The sequence below is a fragment of the Corvus cornix genome, chromosome 5 (assembly GCF_000738735.6).
Source record: "Corvus cornix cornix isolate S_Up_H32 chromosome 5, ASM73873v5, whole genome shotgun sequence".
Lineage (NCBI taxonomy): Eukaryota > Metazoa > Chordata > Aves > Passeriformes > Corvidae > Corvus > Corvus cornix.
Genome location: NC_046335.1, coordinates 23,204,839 through 23,218,385, shown reverse-complemented (window position 1 = coordinate 23,218,385; position 13,547 = coordinate 23,204,839). Strand labels below are relative to the sequence as shown.

The 13,547-nt window shown below is 52.6% G+C and overlaps 1 protein-coding gene across 1 annotated transcript; it reads left to right on the top strand.

Moving 5' to 3' along the window:
• Nucleotides 1-7,312: 7,312 nt before the first annotated feature.
• On the top strand, nucleotides 7,313-13,348 carry EIF2B2 (eukaryotic translation initiation factor 2B subunit beta). The gene is made up of 8 exons (XM_039553009.1): nucleotides 7,313-7,496; nucleotides 8,130-8,250; nucleotides 8,793-8,941; nucleotides 9,683-9,846; nucleotides 10,131-10,226; nucleotides 11,117-11,254; nucleotides 11,911-11,977; nucleotides 12,867-13,348. The coding sequence occupies exons 1-8, from the start codon at nucleotides 7,334-7,336 to the stop codon at nucleotides 13,022-13,024; spliced, it is 1,056 nt and encodes a 351-aa protein (XP_039408943.1). The 5' UTR covers nucleotides 7,313-7,333; the 3' UTR covers nucleotides 13,025-13,348.
• Nucleotides 13,349-13,547: the final 199 nt, after the last annotated feature.

Below are 13,547 nucleotides of genomic sequence, written 5' to 3'. Positions count from 1 at the left end.
GCCAGCCTTGGCTCCCAGCTGCAAGCATGCCGTGGCACAGCCCTACCTGGGAACAGGGTCACCTCCATGCGTCCTACACCTTCTGGGTGAGGGGCAAGAGCAGGGCCCCTGGCTGCCCATGAGTGCTGAAGGAGCCCAGAGCAAGCAGCTGCTCTTTGCTGCAAACCCCCACCCTTCTCATTGCAGGCAAGGTCCCTCTAAGTCATCTTTTTAATAAAACAGCCCAATTTCAGCATCAGAGTTCTCTCACAGGAATCTTATCCCCTGCAAAATCTCACCTTTGGCATCTCCCATGTAAAGAACCCAACAAAAACTTGTCCCCGCATCATTCTTAAGCTGACTGTAGCCAGGGCCTCCTGTGTCACCCCCGAAGCCCTCAGAGAACACCTCTGAAATCCTCAGGGTATTATTTCTGTTCTGGTGCTATTTAGGACACAGAAGTCAGTCTCTTCAAAGCTATAGGCTTCTACCAAGGGAAGGGTCAAACTGTGCCTGGCACCGTCACCCTCTTGTGTTCGACCCCTGTAGGCAAGAACCCCGCCAGCAGCTCCCTATGTCCTGCACTATGATGGGACTCCCGAGGTCAAAGCAGCATGAGGATGTGAGGCACTGGGCTCCTCACACCTGCCCATCATCCCAGAGCCCCCGTCTCACCCTCGCTGTTTCATTTGATTGCTTTCCCTGGTCCTGTGATCTCTTCTAAGAGAGTCTCCTAAGCTCCACTATCAGTGAGCCAGTCCACGGCTAGCACTGAGATAAACCAAGTCAATCATCTGCAGTTTGTGTCTCCACAGTGAGAGTGAGGATGGGAATGGTCTGGCTGGGGCTTCCCCAGCTCCAGCCTCTTGGCACAGGGAACCCAGGCCTCTTTCTCAGGAGACCGCTGCCAACTTCTGAGAAATGCAGGGCTCTCCAGTGCCCTTGCTGGCAGAGCAGAGCTGCACCAGCAACCCCTGAATGGTCAGTGCTGCTCCTCAAGGAAACAGCTTGCAAACAACTTGCCTGGGCACCTGGGCCCTGAAGGACTCCTTAGAGCTGTGCTGCAGCAGCTCCAACTCCGAGATGCCCTCAGCAGTACATCCCTTGTCCATGATGGTGAGCAGTGGCGGCGTCAGTGCCTCTCCCAGCCCAGGTGCGCAGGGGGATGTGTTTGCTGAGGGGGAGGCTGACAATAGGGGGAAATGGGCCGGGCCGTGCAGCCCGATGGTGGTGGCTCACAGCCCCGGCCACCACTGCAGGCGGAAGCGTCCGGCCTTAGTCAGCCCCGGCCGCACGTGGCAGGAACTCTGGTGTTTGTTTTGGTTCCTGAGGAGGGGAGCTCAGCCTCCCTGAGGACCCACAACCAAAACTGCAAGCACCTGACAGTCAAGCCCCGTGCCTGGGGACATCAGGGTTTGGTCCCCATGGGTCACGAGCACTGGGGCCTGGCCTAGGTCAGACATGAGTTTTGGAGGGGCATGGGATGAGCACCAGGACTGCCTGAGAGTGCTCCAGGCAGAGGACCCAGGCAAGCCTGGGTACTGCTTTCAGACGTAAATCCCCCATGGGGGCAGGGACGATGCTACCAAGAAGGATGTCCCTGAGACTGCCAGACCTAAGCCCTGGGAAGCCACGGCCCTCATCCAGCCAATGCTCCGGGAGCAGATCAGCATTAGCAGACTAGTGTCACTCAGCTTAGTGCTCAATGGCCAGTGACTGGGCAGCCCCACACTGCAGGGACTGGTCAGGCCACGGGTGTTTGCAGAAAAGCACAGCCCTGGAGCAGGGTGAGGCACTGGAGAGCCACACCACAGCCCCAAGCATACGTGGGTGCCTACAGGTAAGCGTTCTGTGAGCAGCCCCAACAGCAAGCACAGTTACTGTGCCAAAACAACAGCCCCACGCGTGCGAGGTGCCGAGAAACCAGAGCAGGAAGCAGGGACATAGTAACCACAGCACAGCTCACCCTGCTCCATCCAAGTTCCTCTCCTGAAGCCCTGAGTAGCAGCTGCATTTTCAAGTCCCAGAAAGCCTGCAGGAATTTCTCTCCAGCAGCAGTAAAGTGCTGTGCATGGGAAAAACAAGGCTGAGGCCAGCACAGACTGGTGCAGCAGTGTGCATGACCTTCTGCCACCGGCAGAGATGGAGCACCCTGGGCCCACACCGGCTGGAGGCACAGGGTATGGCAACCGTGGGAGGGGTGAGACTCTCCCAGCAGGAGCAGAGCAGCCCTCTCCTCAGGAAAGAGGCAGAGGTTACTTTTCCACTAGAGAATCAAGCAAATTCTGCACATTTATCACGTTTCATCTACCCTGGGGAAAGGGCAGTGAGCACTGATCAGAAAAGAGAGGCGCACAGGCACAAACTGGCTGCTGCTCTGCTGCTGCTGCCCCTCACCTCCCAGCTTTCCCAGCCCAGTCGGTCGGTGGGCAGGGGCTGCCAGGCGCTTTTCTCCCCTGCCAAACTGGAACCCGATCCACACCCAGCCCAGAGCTTCTGGCTGCTTATCATGTGGATGCAGTTCTCCTGCTTTTAGTTGTCATAATATTGACACAAAGCAAAATAATAGTGATGGCAAGACTCTGCCTGGCTCTGGCAAGGAGATGGAGTGTAGCAGACTCCACTATTGTGTGGGACAGGGCAGCAGCCACGGCTGCTTCCAAGCTCTGCTCCTCAGCATCACTCCTGCTGATAAGGGGGGGATGTGGGATGCGGGCGGAGGGGGACCTAAGCTCCACAACACACTCTCCCTGCTGAGGAGAGTGAACGTGTGTATCGGCAGGGCTTCATCCCAGAGGCTTTCCCAGAATGTGGGTGGAGGAGTGGCTCATCTCTCCCTTTCCCTGAAACCTGGCAGCCGCTGAATAGCTGCCATCACCCGCAGCAGACAATGAGCAAAGCAAGCCCGGGGCCAGCTGCAGCGCCGGGAGCGCGTGAGCAGAGGAACTGCAGGGAGCTGGCTGGTGACCAGGAAGCAGCCCAGACTGCTGGTGTCACGGACCCCTTGGTGACCACAAAGCGTCCGGGCTGCACTTTGTCTCACTCCAAGGGCCTGGCTTCCTGCAGCCACACCAGGTTTGCTCCGGGGCTTCTCTGAAGCCAGCCCGGAGGGATGAGCCCCCAGCAGCACCTCCTCTGTGGCCCAGCCAGCCTGCCATGCACCCTCGAAGTGGTGGCAGGGTCACAGCCAACACCTGCATGGTGCCACTGAGCTTTCTGAGCACTTGTGCCTTTGGTGTCACCGAAAAAAGCCAATGCCTTTTCAGGGTATGAAGGTCCAGGACACTAATAACAGTGCTGAGGACAACAGCTCCCACCCAGCTCTGCATCGTGTTCCCTCATCCCTTGCTAGAACTTGTTTTCGTACATGACATGCAGTGACTTCCCACACTTCCCTCACCTCTTCCTGAGCAGCCTGGCCTTTGAACCAGCTGCCTCCAGCTGCCTGGATCACAAGGGGAGACCTGGGCAACTGCCATAGATGAATGAGCCGACGAGTGAAGCTCCACATCCAGGGCAGGCATTCAGACACCAGATTCCCATGCCTCTCCCAGGGGCTGGGAAGAGCAAGAGGCAGCCCAGCCTGGGCTGCTTCTACAAGTCCTAGAAAAGCCACGCTTCCCAGCCTTGGTCTCTATTTTTAAGGCCTCTAAAAGGAGTGGGGCACAAATTACAAACTTTCTGGCAGGAGAGACGGTCCCTGGGCCAGATTCAGAACCGCCTACTCATTTTCTGTAGGGATTGTGGACTCCATTGGTACGGCAAGGGTCTGGCTATGGGCTTGGCCTGCCTGTGTGTGCTGTGCTGACGTGAGGATGAGACAGCAGCCATTTTCCAGGCAGAGACAAGCGCACGTACACACAGCTGGCCAGGCCAGGAGCTGCACCAACTCCTTTGCTAACCTGAGGTACTGAATCCATCCTGTTATTCCCCTTAGCAAGCCCTGCCTGTTTCCCCTGGGCCACCCAGGCAGTTATGGCAGCCAGGCTTTCCTGAGGACCACCAGTTCAGGAGACAGTTGTTACCAGAGTCATCAGCAAAGACCAGCAGAAAACGTGCCCTGGTACCTGCATCTCAGACGCGAATTTCAAGCATGCCAAAACTGCCGATGACTCAGACAACGTGTGCGTGCGCCTGCAAAGCCACAGAGCTCAGCTTTCCAGCTATTCACATACCTGCATTTGATCACCAGCTGTTTGGTCTTTTTGTTTTCTTTCCCTGGGAGCTTGAGTTTTAAACATGAATTCCACACTCAGTTCAGCTCATCATTTCTATCCCCTTCACTTACTAAGTGACCTACTTTCTCCCCTGTAGCAAACAGAAAACACTGCTTTGGGCTCCCTTCAGCAGATTCATTCCTGCCTCTGCATCTGAGACTGCAAGAGCTTTGGTCTTGTTTTTGTCTCAGGCCTTTGAGCATGGGTTTTCCAAAGAGCAGTCATGTCACATCAAAGATACATTACCGCATCTGTCCCTTTAGACCATGTTTTGTGTTCCCCCCACACCCATGCACTATGACCTCCTTAACTCAGTCACTTGCGCTCAGCAAGTGGCTTAGGCACCCAGCAGTAATGCCGCTTCTTCCCATGTCTCCCACGCAGTCTTCACAGTCCATGCCATGCTGACAGCCTGCCCTGCTGCTCCTGCAGGGCCGTGGCTCAGCTGGCTCTCCTCTGCTGGATCCTTTTCTTTGCCTGTGCTGAGCATGAGCAGCTCACTTTGCTTACCCGACTCTTGCAGATAACTCCAATGACTAGAGTTCAGCAAACTGATTCCCCTCCCTGGCATTTTATCCAGCCCACTTATCCGCTGAGAGTTTCTAATCCAAACAGCCTCCCAGCACACGATGTTCCAGTGCTCCCAGGCTCTACCCAGCCTCTGTCCTGCCTCGTCCTCCCTCACATGACCACTTGGGGGATGACATTCAGCCCCGAGGGATGCAGAATTCCCTGGGCGGAGGGAAGCAGTGTCTCCAGCAGTCAGCCCTGATGGTATGGAACAGGATGCCATCCTGGCTAGACCGGCAGCTCTCCAAGGATGAGACAGTTTTCATCTCCTCTGCAGGCCTGTAAACCGTACTGCCATGCTCGGCTGGCCAGCTCATTCCCTGCTCAGCTCTTTTGTCCACATCACCAGCACTGTCTGCAGTTGTGTCAGCCTCCTTGCTTGCTTATGCACCAGCTGGGGAGCTGCAGCCACCAACTCTACCCCAGGGTACACCCGGGGTACACCCGGGAAAGGAAGGAGGGTGGACTGGGCAGGAGACAATTGCCTGTGCCTGTGGCAACAGAGGAGGGTCCTGCTCCATAACACCCAGCAGCTGTGGACCACCAGGTGAGACTCCATCCAGCTACTCAGGGATGCACCTCCCCACCCCCCATCGCTGCTGCCGAAGTGCCACAGCCTGCAAGGCAGTGGGATTTTAGCGGAGTACCCCAGAGCACCAACATGCATCTTTCCTTCCCCACTTGTGCTACACTGCCTGTGCTGCCTTTGCTGCCACTCCTCCTCCTCAATCCCTCCTTTTCAGTCCTGCTGGGCACTCCTTGTCTAACTCACTGGGTCCTGACAGCAGCTGCTGGCTAGTGACAGTTAGATGTCTCGTAACCATGGTCCCTCTCAGCAGCCTGGGGTTTGCCTTGCAGCTCTCCAGAGAGCCACAGGTTTTGGCTCAGCTCAGCTACACAGAGCTAACAGCTCCCAAAATCCCCATTCAGAGGCTTTCATTCATGAAACACAAGGCAGCAGACCAAGAGCAGGACTCTGTCCCTCAAGGGACGCCAGACTGCCAGCCGCCTGAACTAGCTGTGGCAGCAGTGCCCAGCAGAAAGTGCTGTAGGGAAAAGGACAGAAACAGCACAAATGGGAAAAGCTCTGCAGCTTGGCAAAGCTCTGGGAAAAAACTGTCCTGCAGTAGTTACTGGGACCAAAGTAGGGAATGTAAACAGCCCAGCATCCACAAGGAGGTCATAACCTCAGAGCCTGGTTTCCCTTCCTCTTCTCCATCCTGCCTAATCTCCAAAAGCTGCTCTGTTTACTAGCAAGATAAGTAAACAAACAAAGGAATGCTCCAACGCAATGATTTTTATTTTTCTGGCCAATCCACATGTCCTGGTCCCTGGGTGCATGTGTGGGAGCTGTTTCTGCACACCAAGGCAGCTGGCACACAGCACTGCATGGGCAGCAGCAGGCAGCCGATGGGCACAGGCAGCATCAACAGCCCTGCCTGCAAGTAGCTGTGCAGAGGGGCAAAGGGGGAATGGGGTTTCCCTGCACAAATGCAGGCCTTGCTCCAGGGAGACTCCGATTTATGTATTGTGGAAAAAAACACACACCTAAATCCGAGGAGAAGGAGGAGACAAGGCAGCAGAGAACCAGGACATGCCCAGTTGGCACAGTGGGGCCCAGCACAGTGGAGCCAATAGCTGGGCAAACCCTGTCACCCTCTACTGACTTTCTCCAGGGGCAAAGGATGGGACAAGCTCATCATGGAGCAAAACTCTGAATTCCATCCAGGGCTGCAGCACCCCACAGGCACATACAGCCAAATCCAAATGCGTTGCCTTTTGCCAGGCACTGGAGGGATACAGTGAGCTTCCTTCCCCAGGCTGCTGGGCTCTGTGGCTTCCAGGCACACAGGGACACTTGAGGAAGCAGGAGGAAGAGAGAGGTATGGAAGGACGCTCAGTCCCCTGCAGGCTTTGGGTGACAAATCACCTGCATTAAGTTCTCAGAACACACCAGCTGTTGGTATCTTGCTGGGGACCCAACAGACCCTGGACAGGAGCTGGCTGCAGGGCAAGTCGTAAGGTAACCAGATGAATGCAAAGAAGATGCCATGAACATCCAAGGCCCTACAGGCCTCTGCATGAAGCAGCCACGGAAAGCTCCCAGCATAAACCTGTTTGCTTTGATTTCCTAATCTGAAACAACAGGACACAGAGCAGAGAGATACAGTAAAGCAGTACAGCAATGAGAATTATTCCATGGCTCCTGCCTGTTCCCTGGACACGTTGCTCCAGGAACTAGACACAAAGGAGCTACATTCCTGCCTTATCCAGGGCCGGTTCTGGCTCTGCCAGCAAGAACAATTGGACTGCCAGGAACTGCGCCTTTCCCAACCCATTTGCTTTGGCTCTCTACACGCAGCGCACCGCCCGGTCCAAAGTAAACCCGTCCATGCGCGCTCTCGCTGGGGCTCCGGGGCACCGCCCGTCTCCCGGGATACGGGAGCGGCTCCCGCCCACCCGCCGGACGCACCTCTCATTGGCTGAGCGGCCGCCGGGGGGCGGGCAGAGTTCGGCAGTCTGCACCAATGGGACGGCGGGGCGGCGGAAGCGGAAGTTCCGCTGCCATGCCGGGCGCCGCGGAGCGCGGCTCGGAGCTCTCCGAGCAGATCGAGGCCTTCGCGGCGCGGCTGCGGCGCGGCGGGGAGCGGCCGCGCTCCGAGGACACGGCGCGGCAGACACTGTCGCTGCTGCGGAAGATCGTCGGGCACGGGCGATGGAGCCGGGCCGGTGAGGGCCGGGCGGCGGCGGGCGGACGCAGCGCTTTCCCCGGGCGGGTGCGGCTCCCCCAGCGCCGGGCGCGAGGCGGCGGCGGGAGCCGCGGGAGGGCAGTTGCGCCCCGATCGCGGCTGTCGGGTGCGGAGGGATCCGCAAGGCCGGGGCGGGCCCGATGCGGCGCCGCTGGCGCTGTGGCCCGCGGGAGCTGGGGCCTCGCTAGCAGCGACCAGCGGATTCCCAGTGCTTGTCCTGCCGCGGCGGAGCCCTTCCCAGCCTGCTGTGGTCACGGGCGGCATTACCTGAGAAGCTGCCCTGTTCCAGCCTTGCTCTTCCCTCAGCGGCGTCAGTCCGAGCACGGACCTTTCAGCAGCACGTGGTTTCCTCTTTCAAAGGAAGGACCAAATGCACTGATGAGGTCTTCCCTAAGTCTGTGTTATGACCAAGCGTTTCCGACTGCAAAACCCACCAGTGGAACGGGCTGCTTTGTGAGGGGCTCTCTGCTCGCCCCTTCCTGTTGTTTCTTGGTGCTGTGGTCCTTGTGCTGGAGCAGCTGCTGGCCCTGGGATGTTGAGGGGGGGTGCACTGTTTTGATGCACACATGGGCTTGCTCTGGGCAGCAATAACCAAGGCCCTCCCCTCTTTCAGGGGAGCTCATGGATCTGATCCGGACAGAGGGCCAGAGGATGACAGCAGCCCAGCCGTCGGAGACAACAGTGGGCAATATGGTGCGAAGAGTATTGAAGGTCATTCGTGAGGAATATGGCAGGTAAAGCGCCCCTCTTGCTCCTTGTATCTCTCTGAAAGCCCAGAACCTTGCTTTTAAGTTTCTTTGGTGAAACCCCTTTAGTTTCCATCACCCCCTTTTCCCACCTCTCCTAGAGAGGGATTCAGGGAGTTTAACATCGAAGGAAACCCTGTTGTTTTCACCGTGGGTGATGACATTGTCTCTTTAGAAACCACTTGGTGAAGGTGTTGTGGGTGCATGAGAACAGTGCTCTGTCCTTGGGCTGTTTTCTCTCTCTCTACCCAGGGGGTCCATCCTACTGGAGCAGTAGTGGCAAGCCTGCTCCTTGTCTGTGGACAGCAGTGTTTGCACGTGACTTAAGAAGGCACTTTTTGGCAGAGATTTGGGTGCTTTTCTGCTGAGACAGCTAGGGAAGCTCTTTGGTGTGGCATGGTGTGCCTCCTGTGTGTGGCTTTCCTTCCTGTCTCTTCACATCCAGGTGTGGCACACTGTGGGGACGGTGCTCAGCCTGGCTGTCACCCTGTGCTCTTTCCTGAGGCTGAAGAGGCCACTTCTCTCCACAGGCTTCATGGGCGCAGTGAGGAAAGTGACCAGCAAGAATCCCTGCACAAACTCCTGACTTCTGGAGGACTGAGCGAAGATTTCAGAACCCCTTACCCCTCCCTCAGAGCTAATGTTATTGAAGCTATTAATGAGATGCTAATTGAGCTAGGTATGGATGGGTCTGAATTGCTCCTGAGTGAAGATTCGTATGGGATGGGACAGATAATTCCTTCTTCTCTAGGTGAAAAGGAAACAATAAGGATCTGGGAGGCTTAATCTGAAGGAACTAAGGGACTGAAGCCCTGCTGCTCCCAGGACTTAAAATGAGTCCTCTTTGGCTTACAGGGAGATGGGTAGATTGTGGAAGGAGCGATATGGGGGACTGTTGGCCTGTGCTCTTGGTCTTCTGGGAAGTCTTGAGTCCTCTGAAGAAGAGTGTAAAAAATATGCCAAGGTTGGACCATAATCTCTGTGCACATATAACCTGACCCTTGTCACAAAGAATCGTGATACAATTTTCTTTTTCTGTGATACTTGTGACAAATCAGGTGTCCAATGCACCTTCTGAGGCCCAAGTTGCCCCGCTATTGAAGTACAAAACTGCTGAAGTTTTGTGGGCCTGGTGTTATCTGGAATAGTGCTGACACAGTCCACTCCCCTCACAATGGAGTTTTCAGTACAGCTATTTCTGTATATAGGGGAGGGTATAGCTAGGGAGCATGGGGCATTCAAGGGCCAGCTTCTTGGTCCCACTACACTGGCAAAAAGAATGGGGAGAAAAGCTGCTCCTGCTCTACCAGTGCTCATAACATTGCTTTAGTGAAAAATTATCTTCTTGGAGGACAGTCCTAGCAGCACAAATGTTGTTTTTGCTGGCTGCTTTTACACTCATGTCTTCCTTCTGTTACAGAGGGTACCACTGACAACATCGCTATGCAGGCACTGGAGCACATTCACTCCAATGAGGTGATCATGACCATTGGCTACTCACGCACTGTTGAGGCCTTCCTGAAGGAAGCTGCTCGCAAGCGGAAGTTCCAGGTCATCGTGGCAGAGTGTGCGCCGTTCTGCCAGGTAAGGCCTAGGCTGGCTGTCTTCTCCCGGTACCATGTTGTCCTGCACATTCTTACTGAAATCTTCACACTGGAATCAAGATGAACCTTACGGAAATTCCTCTGCAGTTAAGAGACAGGAGACAGCTCATTATCCTACCCCAATATCCCTGAGATGAAGGGCTGTGTTCGAGTTTCGTCGCTTGGTATTTTTGCAGTTCAGACAAGAATTGAGTGCTGATAGCTCTGCAATTGCACTGCAGGAGCTATGTCACAGGGAACCAATTGGATTCTCCCTCTTTTTAGGGTCATGAAATGGCTGTCCGACTGTCTAAAGAGAATATTGAAACTACTGTCATGAGTGATGCAGCTATTTTTGCTGTCATGTCTCGAGTCAACAAGGTAAGGAGGGCTCCACTGGAGGAGGGAGTTCATGGCTGGTTGGGTGCTTAGGCCTCTCAAATCAGCTGCAAGTCCCAGCAGTGATGGATGTGTTTCTTCACTGAAGACTCAAAATTGTAATAGTCCCTGGTCACTGCTGGGGTGGAGATTTAGTGTGGAACTCCAAGTCAGTATGATGACGGATTGCATGGCAATAGGTTTTTCTGGCTTAGTGGCTACAGTTGCCAGACAGCCTCAAAGGATTAACCTCAGCTTTCAAAGGACATGGAACAAAAAGCAGTGTTTCCAAAGGGAAGAAACACCCCTTTGCCTGAAACAGAAGATGACTGTTGAAGGGAATCACCAAGGTTTGCCTTTTTTAAACAGACCTGTTCTGTACTTTATAGAGATGAAAACTGCAAACTTTGGCACCCCAAAGTGGGGGAAAATAAAAAGTACTTGTAACATATTAAAATCCAGCCACATCAATTCTTATCTATATATTTTAAGTTGCTTTACATTATTCTTATTTTACTGCAAGGGAATTTTTGAAGTGAGCAGTCAAGTTACTTGTACAAAGCTTACTTTGTAGGTCTGTAGAACAACAGGAACCACAGCCCAGTTTCTGCTTGGTGTTCCCTGCAATAGAGCATACGTTTGTCTTCTGAAATTCTCTGTGCTGGCCTCTCCATGCTGGAGTCATGCTCTTGTTAGAGAGGAACGTCTCAGTGCAGAGCCAGTGCCAGATGAAACAGATCAGGCATTCAGCTGTCCTATAACTCCAGCCTTTGGCTGGCTGGCTATACTGACACAGTCCTCCTCCAGCTCATCTGTCAGGGTCCGAGCCAGGAAGTGTTCCTTCCCCAGTTTGCTGTGGAACATGCTATCCAATTCTGATTTGCCCTTTTAAGGTCATCATTGGTACAAAGACAATCCTGGCCAATGGCGCCCTGATTGCTGTGAGTGGGACTCACACTCTGGCGCTGGCAGCTAAGCACCACTCCACTCCACTCATCGTGTGTGCCCCCATGTTCAAGCTTTCACCACAGGTAAGTACAGCAGCTCTTCAGGACTGTACCTGCAGGGGCTTTTACTTGTGGGAGCTTAGGGTGGAGAGCACCATCTGTCACAAGGCAAGGTCGGTCAATGAGCCATCTCCCCCATCTAGTGCTGTTACTTCAGATAGGAGATCCTCACCCAAATCTGGCACACCTCAGGATCTCCTTGAAGCACCGTCCTCTGCCACATGTGCAAAGCAGTACAGTGGGTGTAAAGATGTAGACCACTGCCTAGACTGATGAGACTGGCATTGCCATACTTATTTTTCCTCAACCATGACAGATACCAATTTGTACCATTAGTGTTGAAAGGCAGAGAATGTAGAATAAGACACTCAAAACTCTTTCTTACACTCAGTACTTTTTCAGTACTTTCAGATGAAGTTGCAGACTGAGGAAGTCACTTCTCCAGTTCCCTAGGCTTTGGCAAGGGCAGCCGTGCACAGAAGGCTCTAAAAGCTTTGAGGAAAACCTTTCATCTATAAATGTTAGAGAGGTTCTAGATGCAGGCACTATGTAATTATTGTAAACAGAGGTAATATCACCTGGCAAGTCATCTTCTTCTGCATTAGTTGACAGGATCTGTTTACACTAGGATAATCAGGTAAGGGTTTTTTCCTGATCTTCCTGTACTCTTTCTCATTTAGTTCCCTAATGAAGAAGATTCATTCCACAAGTTTGTGTCACCACAGGAAGTGCTGCCATTCACAGAAGGTACTGGTTATTCTTTATACATCTGGTCAAGCTGGTTCAGACTACAATTTTTTTTTTTTATAACTCACATAAAAAATTAAACATCAGGCTATGTTATAACCCAAGACAGAAAATCCTTTTTTACTGTCTTTGGCAGAAAAGAGTGCTGTGAACCATCCAGTTTTATAACTGTATACTATGTAAAGTACAGAAAAAGAATTTCTTTTGAACACTGTCTTTGCAGTTTTGCTTCTGCTCTGAAACAATCAGTGTTTTATTACAGGATGGTGATAATGATGCCAGGTGGGGTAGCAGCTTCCTGGGGGGCCGGACAGATGCCCAACACCAAGGGCAGCTTCCCTTCTTTCCTACAACTTCTTGAAACTTTGTTACATGATACAGCCATTGAAACAACAGTATCTCTGCCATGGACTTCCTACACAAGCACCATCTTTAGAAAGGCATCAGCGCCCAAGCCCGTTTTTAGTTAGCAGTCTCTTTCAAAGGCCCATTTCTATGTGACGAAGACTTTTGAAATGAAGAGAGCAGGCTTGGCACCAGTTTTTAGATTAGCCTTCAGAGCATTTCTTTAAATAACTTTGGCAGTATGAGGATTCTTGTATTATATATTGGTAGGGTTTTTGGCAATTAGTCAGTCTACATCAGAGGGAGTCTGGGGTTTCTACCAGAAAAAATGACCAGAAATAGAGTTTTGCCATTCATTCAAGATTGCTGTATACCTGTAATTCAATGACATCAGTGAAGAAGTTGTAAAGTATTCAGGATGTTCAAGTACTGACTTCAGGGTGGCATGTGCATAGCCAGTTTGTTTAGGGACGCAGGAAGTTGTGCAGAAGGCTAAATGTACTTTGAGTTGCTTTGACTGATATTGCTGCTATTCACTTTACAGGGGAGATCCTGGCAAAGATCAATGTTCACTGCCCAGTGTTTGACTACGTCCCTCCAGAGCTCATTACTCTCTTCATTTCTAACATTGGGGGTAATGCACCTTCCTACATCTACCGCCTCATGAGCGAGCTCTACCATCCAGATGACTATGAACTCTAATACTGTGAAGCACATCGCTATTGAGACTCTTCCCATCTTTCTCTTTAGAAAGATACAACAGCTAATCAAAGTCTATGTTGCAAAGACAGGTTGCTGTGGGGAGCCAGTGGGGAATTTGCTCAGCAATGTCTTTCCTAACCAAAAGCAAAAGAAGGCACAGCCCTTGTACAGGTTTTTATCTCTGTGCTGTGTCAGAAAGCATGTGGAGCTGCTAACCCACTTTGAAATAGCAAGGCATATATATGTAACTCTGGGGCAGCTAAGCTGTTACTTCCAAGTACGCTGCAATAAAGGCTGTTTACAGTGATCTCACTGTTAAGCACATTTTCCCTATGCAGTTGTTTTGTTTCTTTAACTAGCAGGAGTTTTACCAGTGTAGTGAGTTGCCTGCACTCACTACATGATGCAGTAGCAGGCTTTACAGTGTGCTTTCACATGCAAATGTGATAGGAGTCGGAATCCATCAACAGTTGTCTTCAAAATGGATATTTAACTATTTAGTTATTTCTGTGGGGCTGTGTGG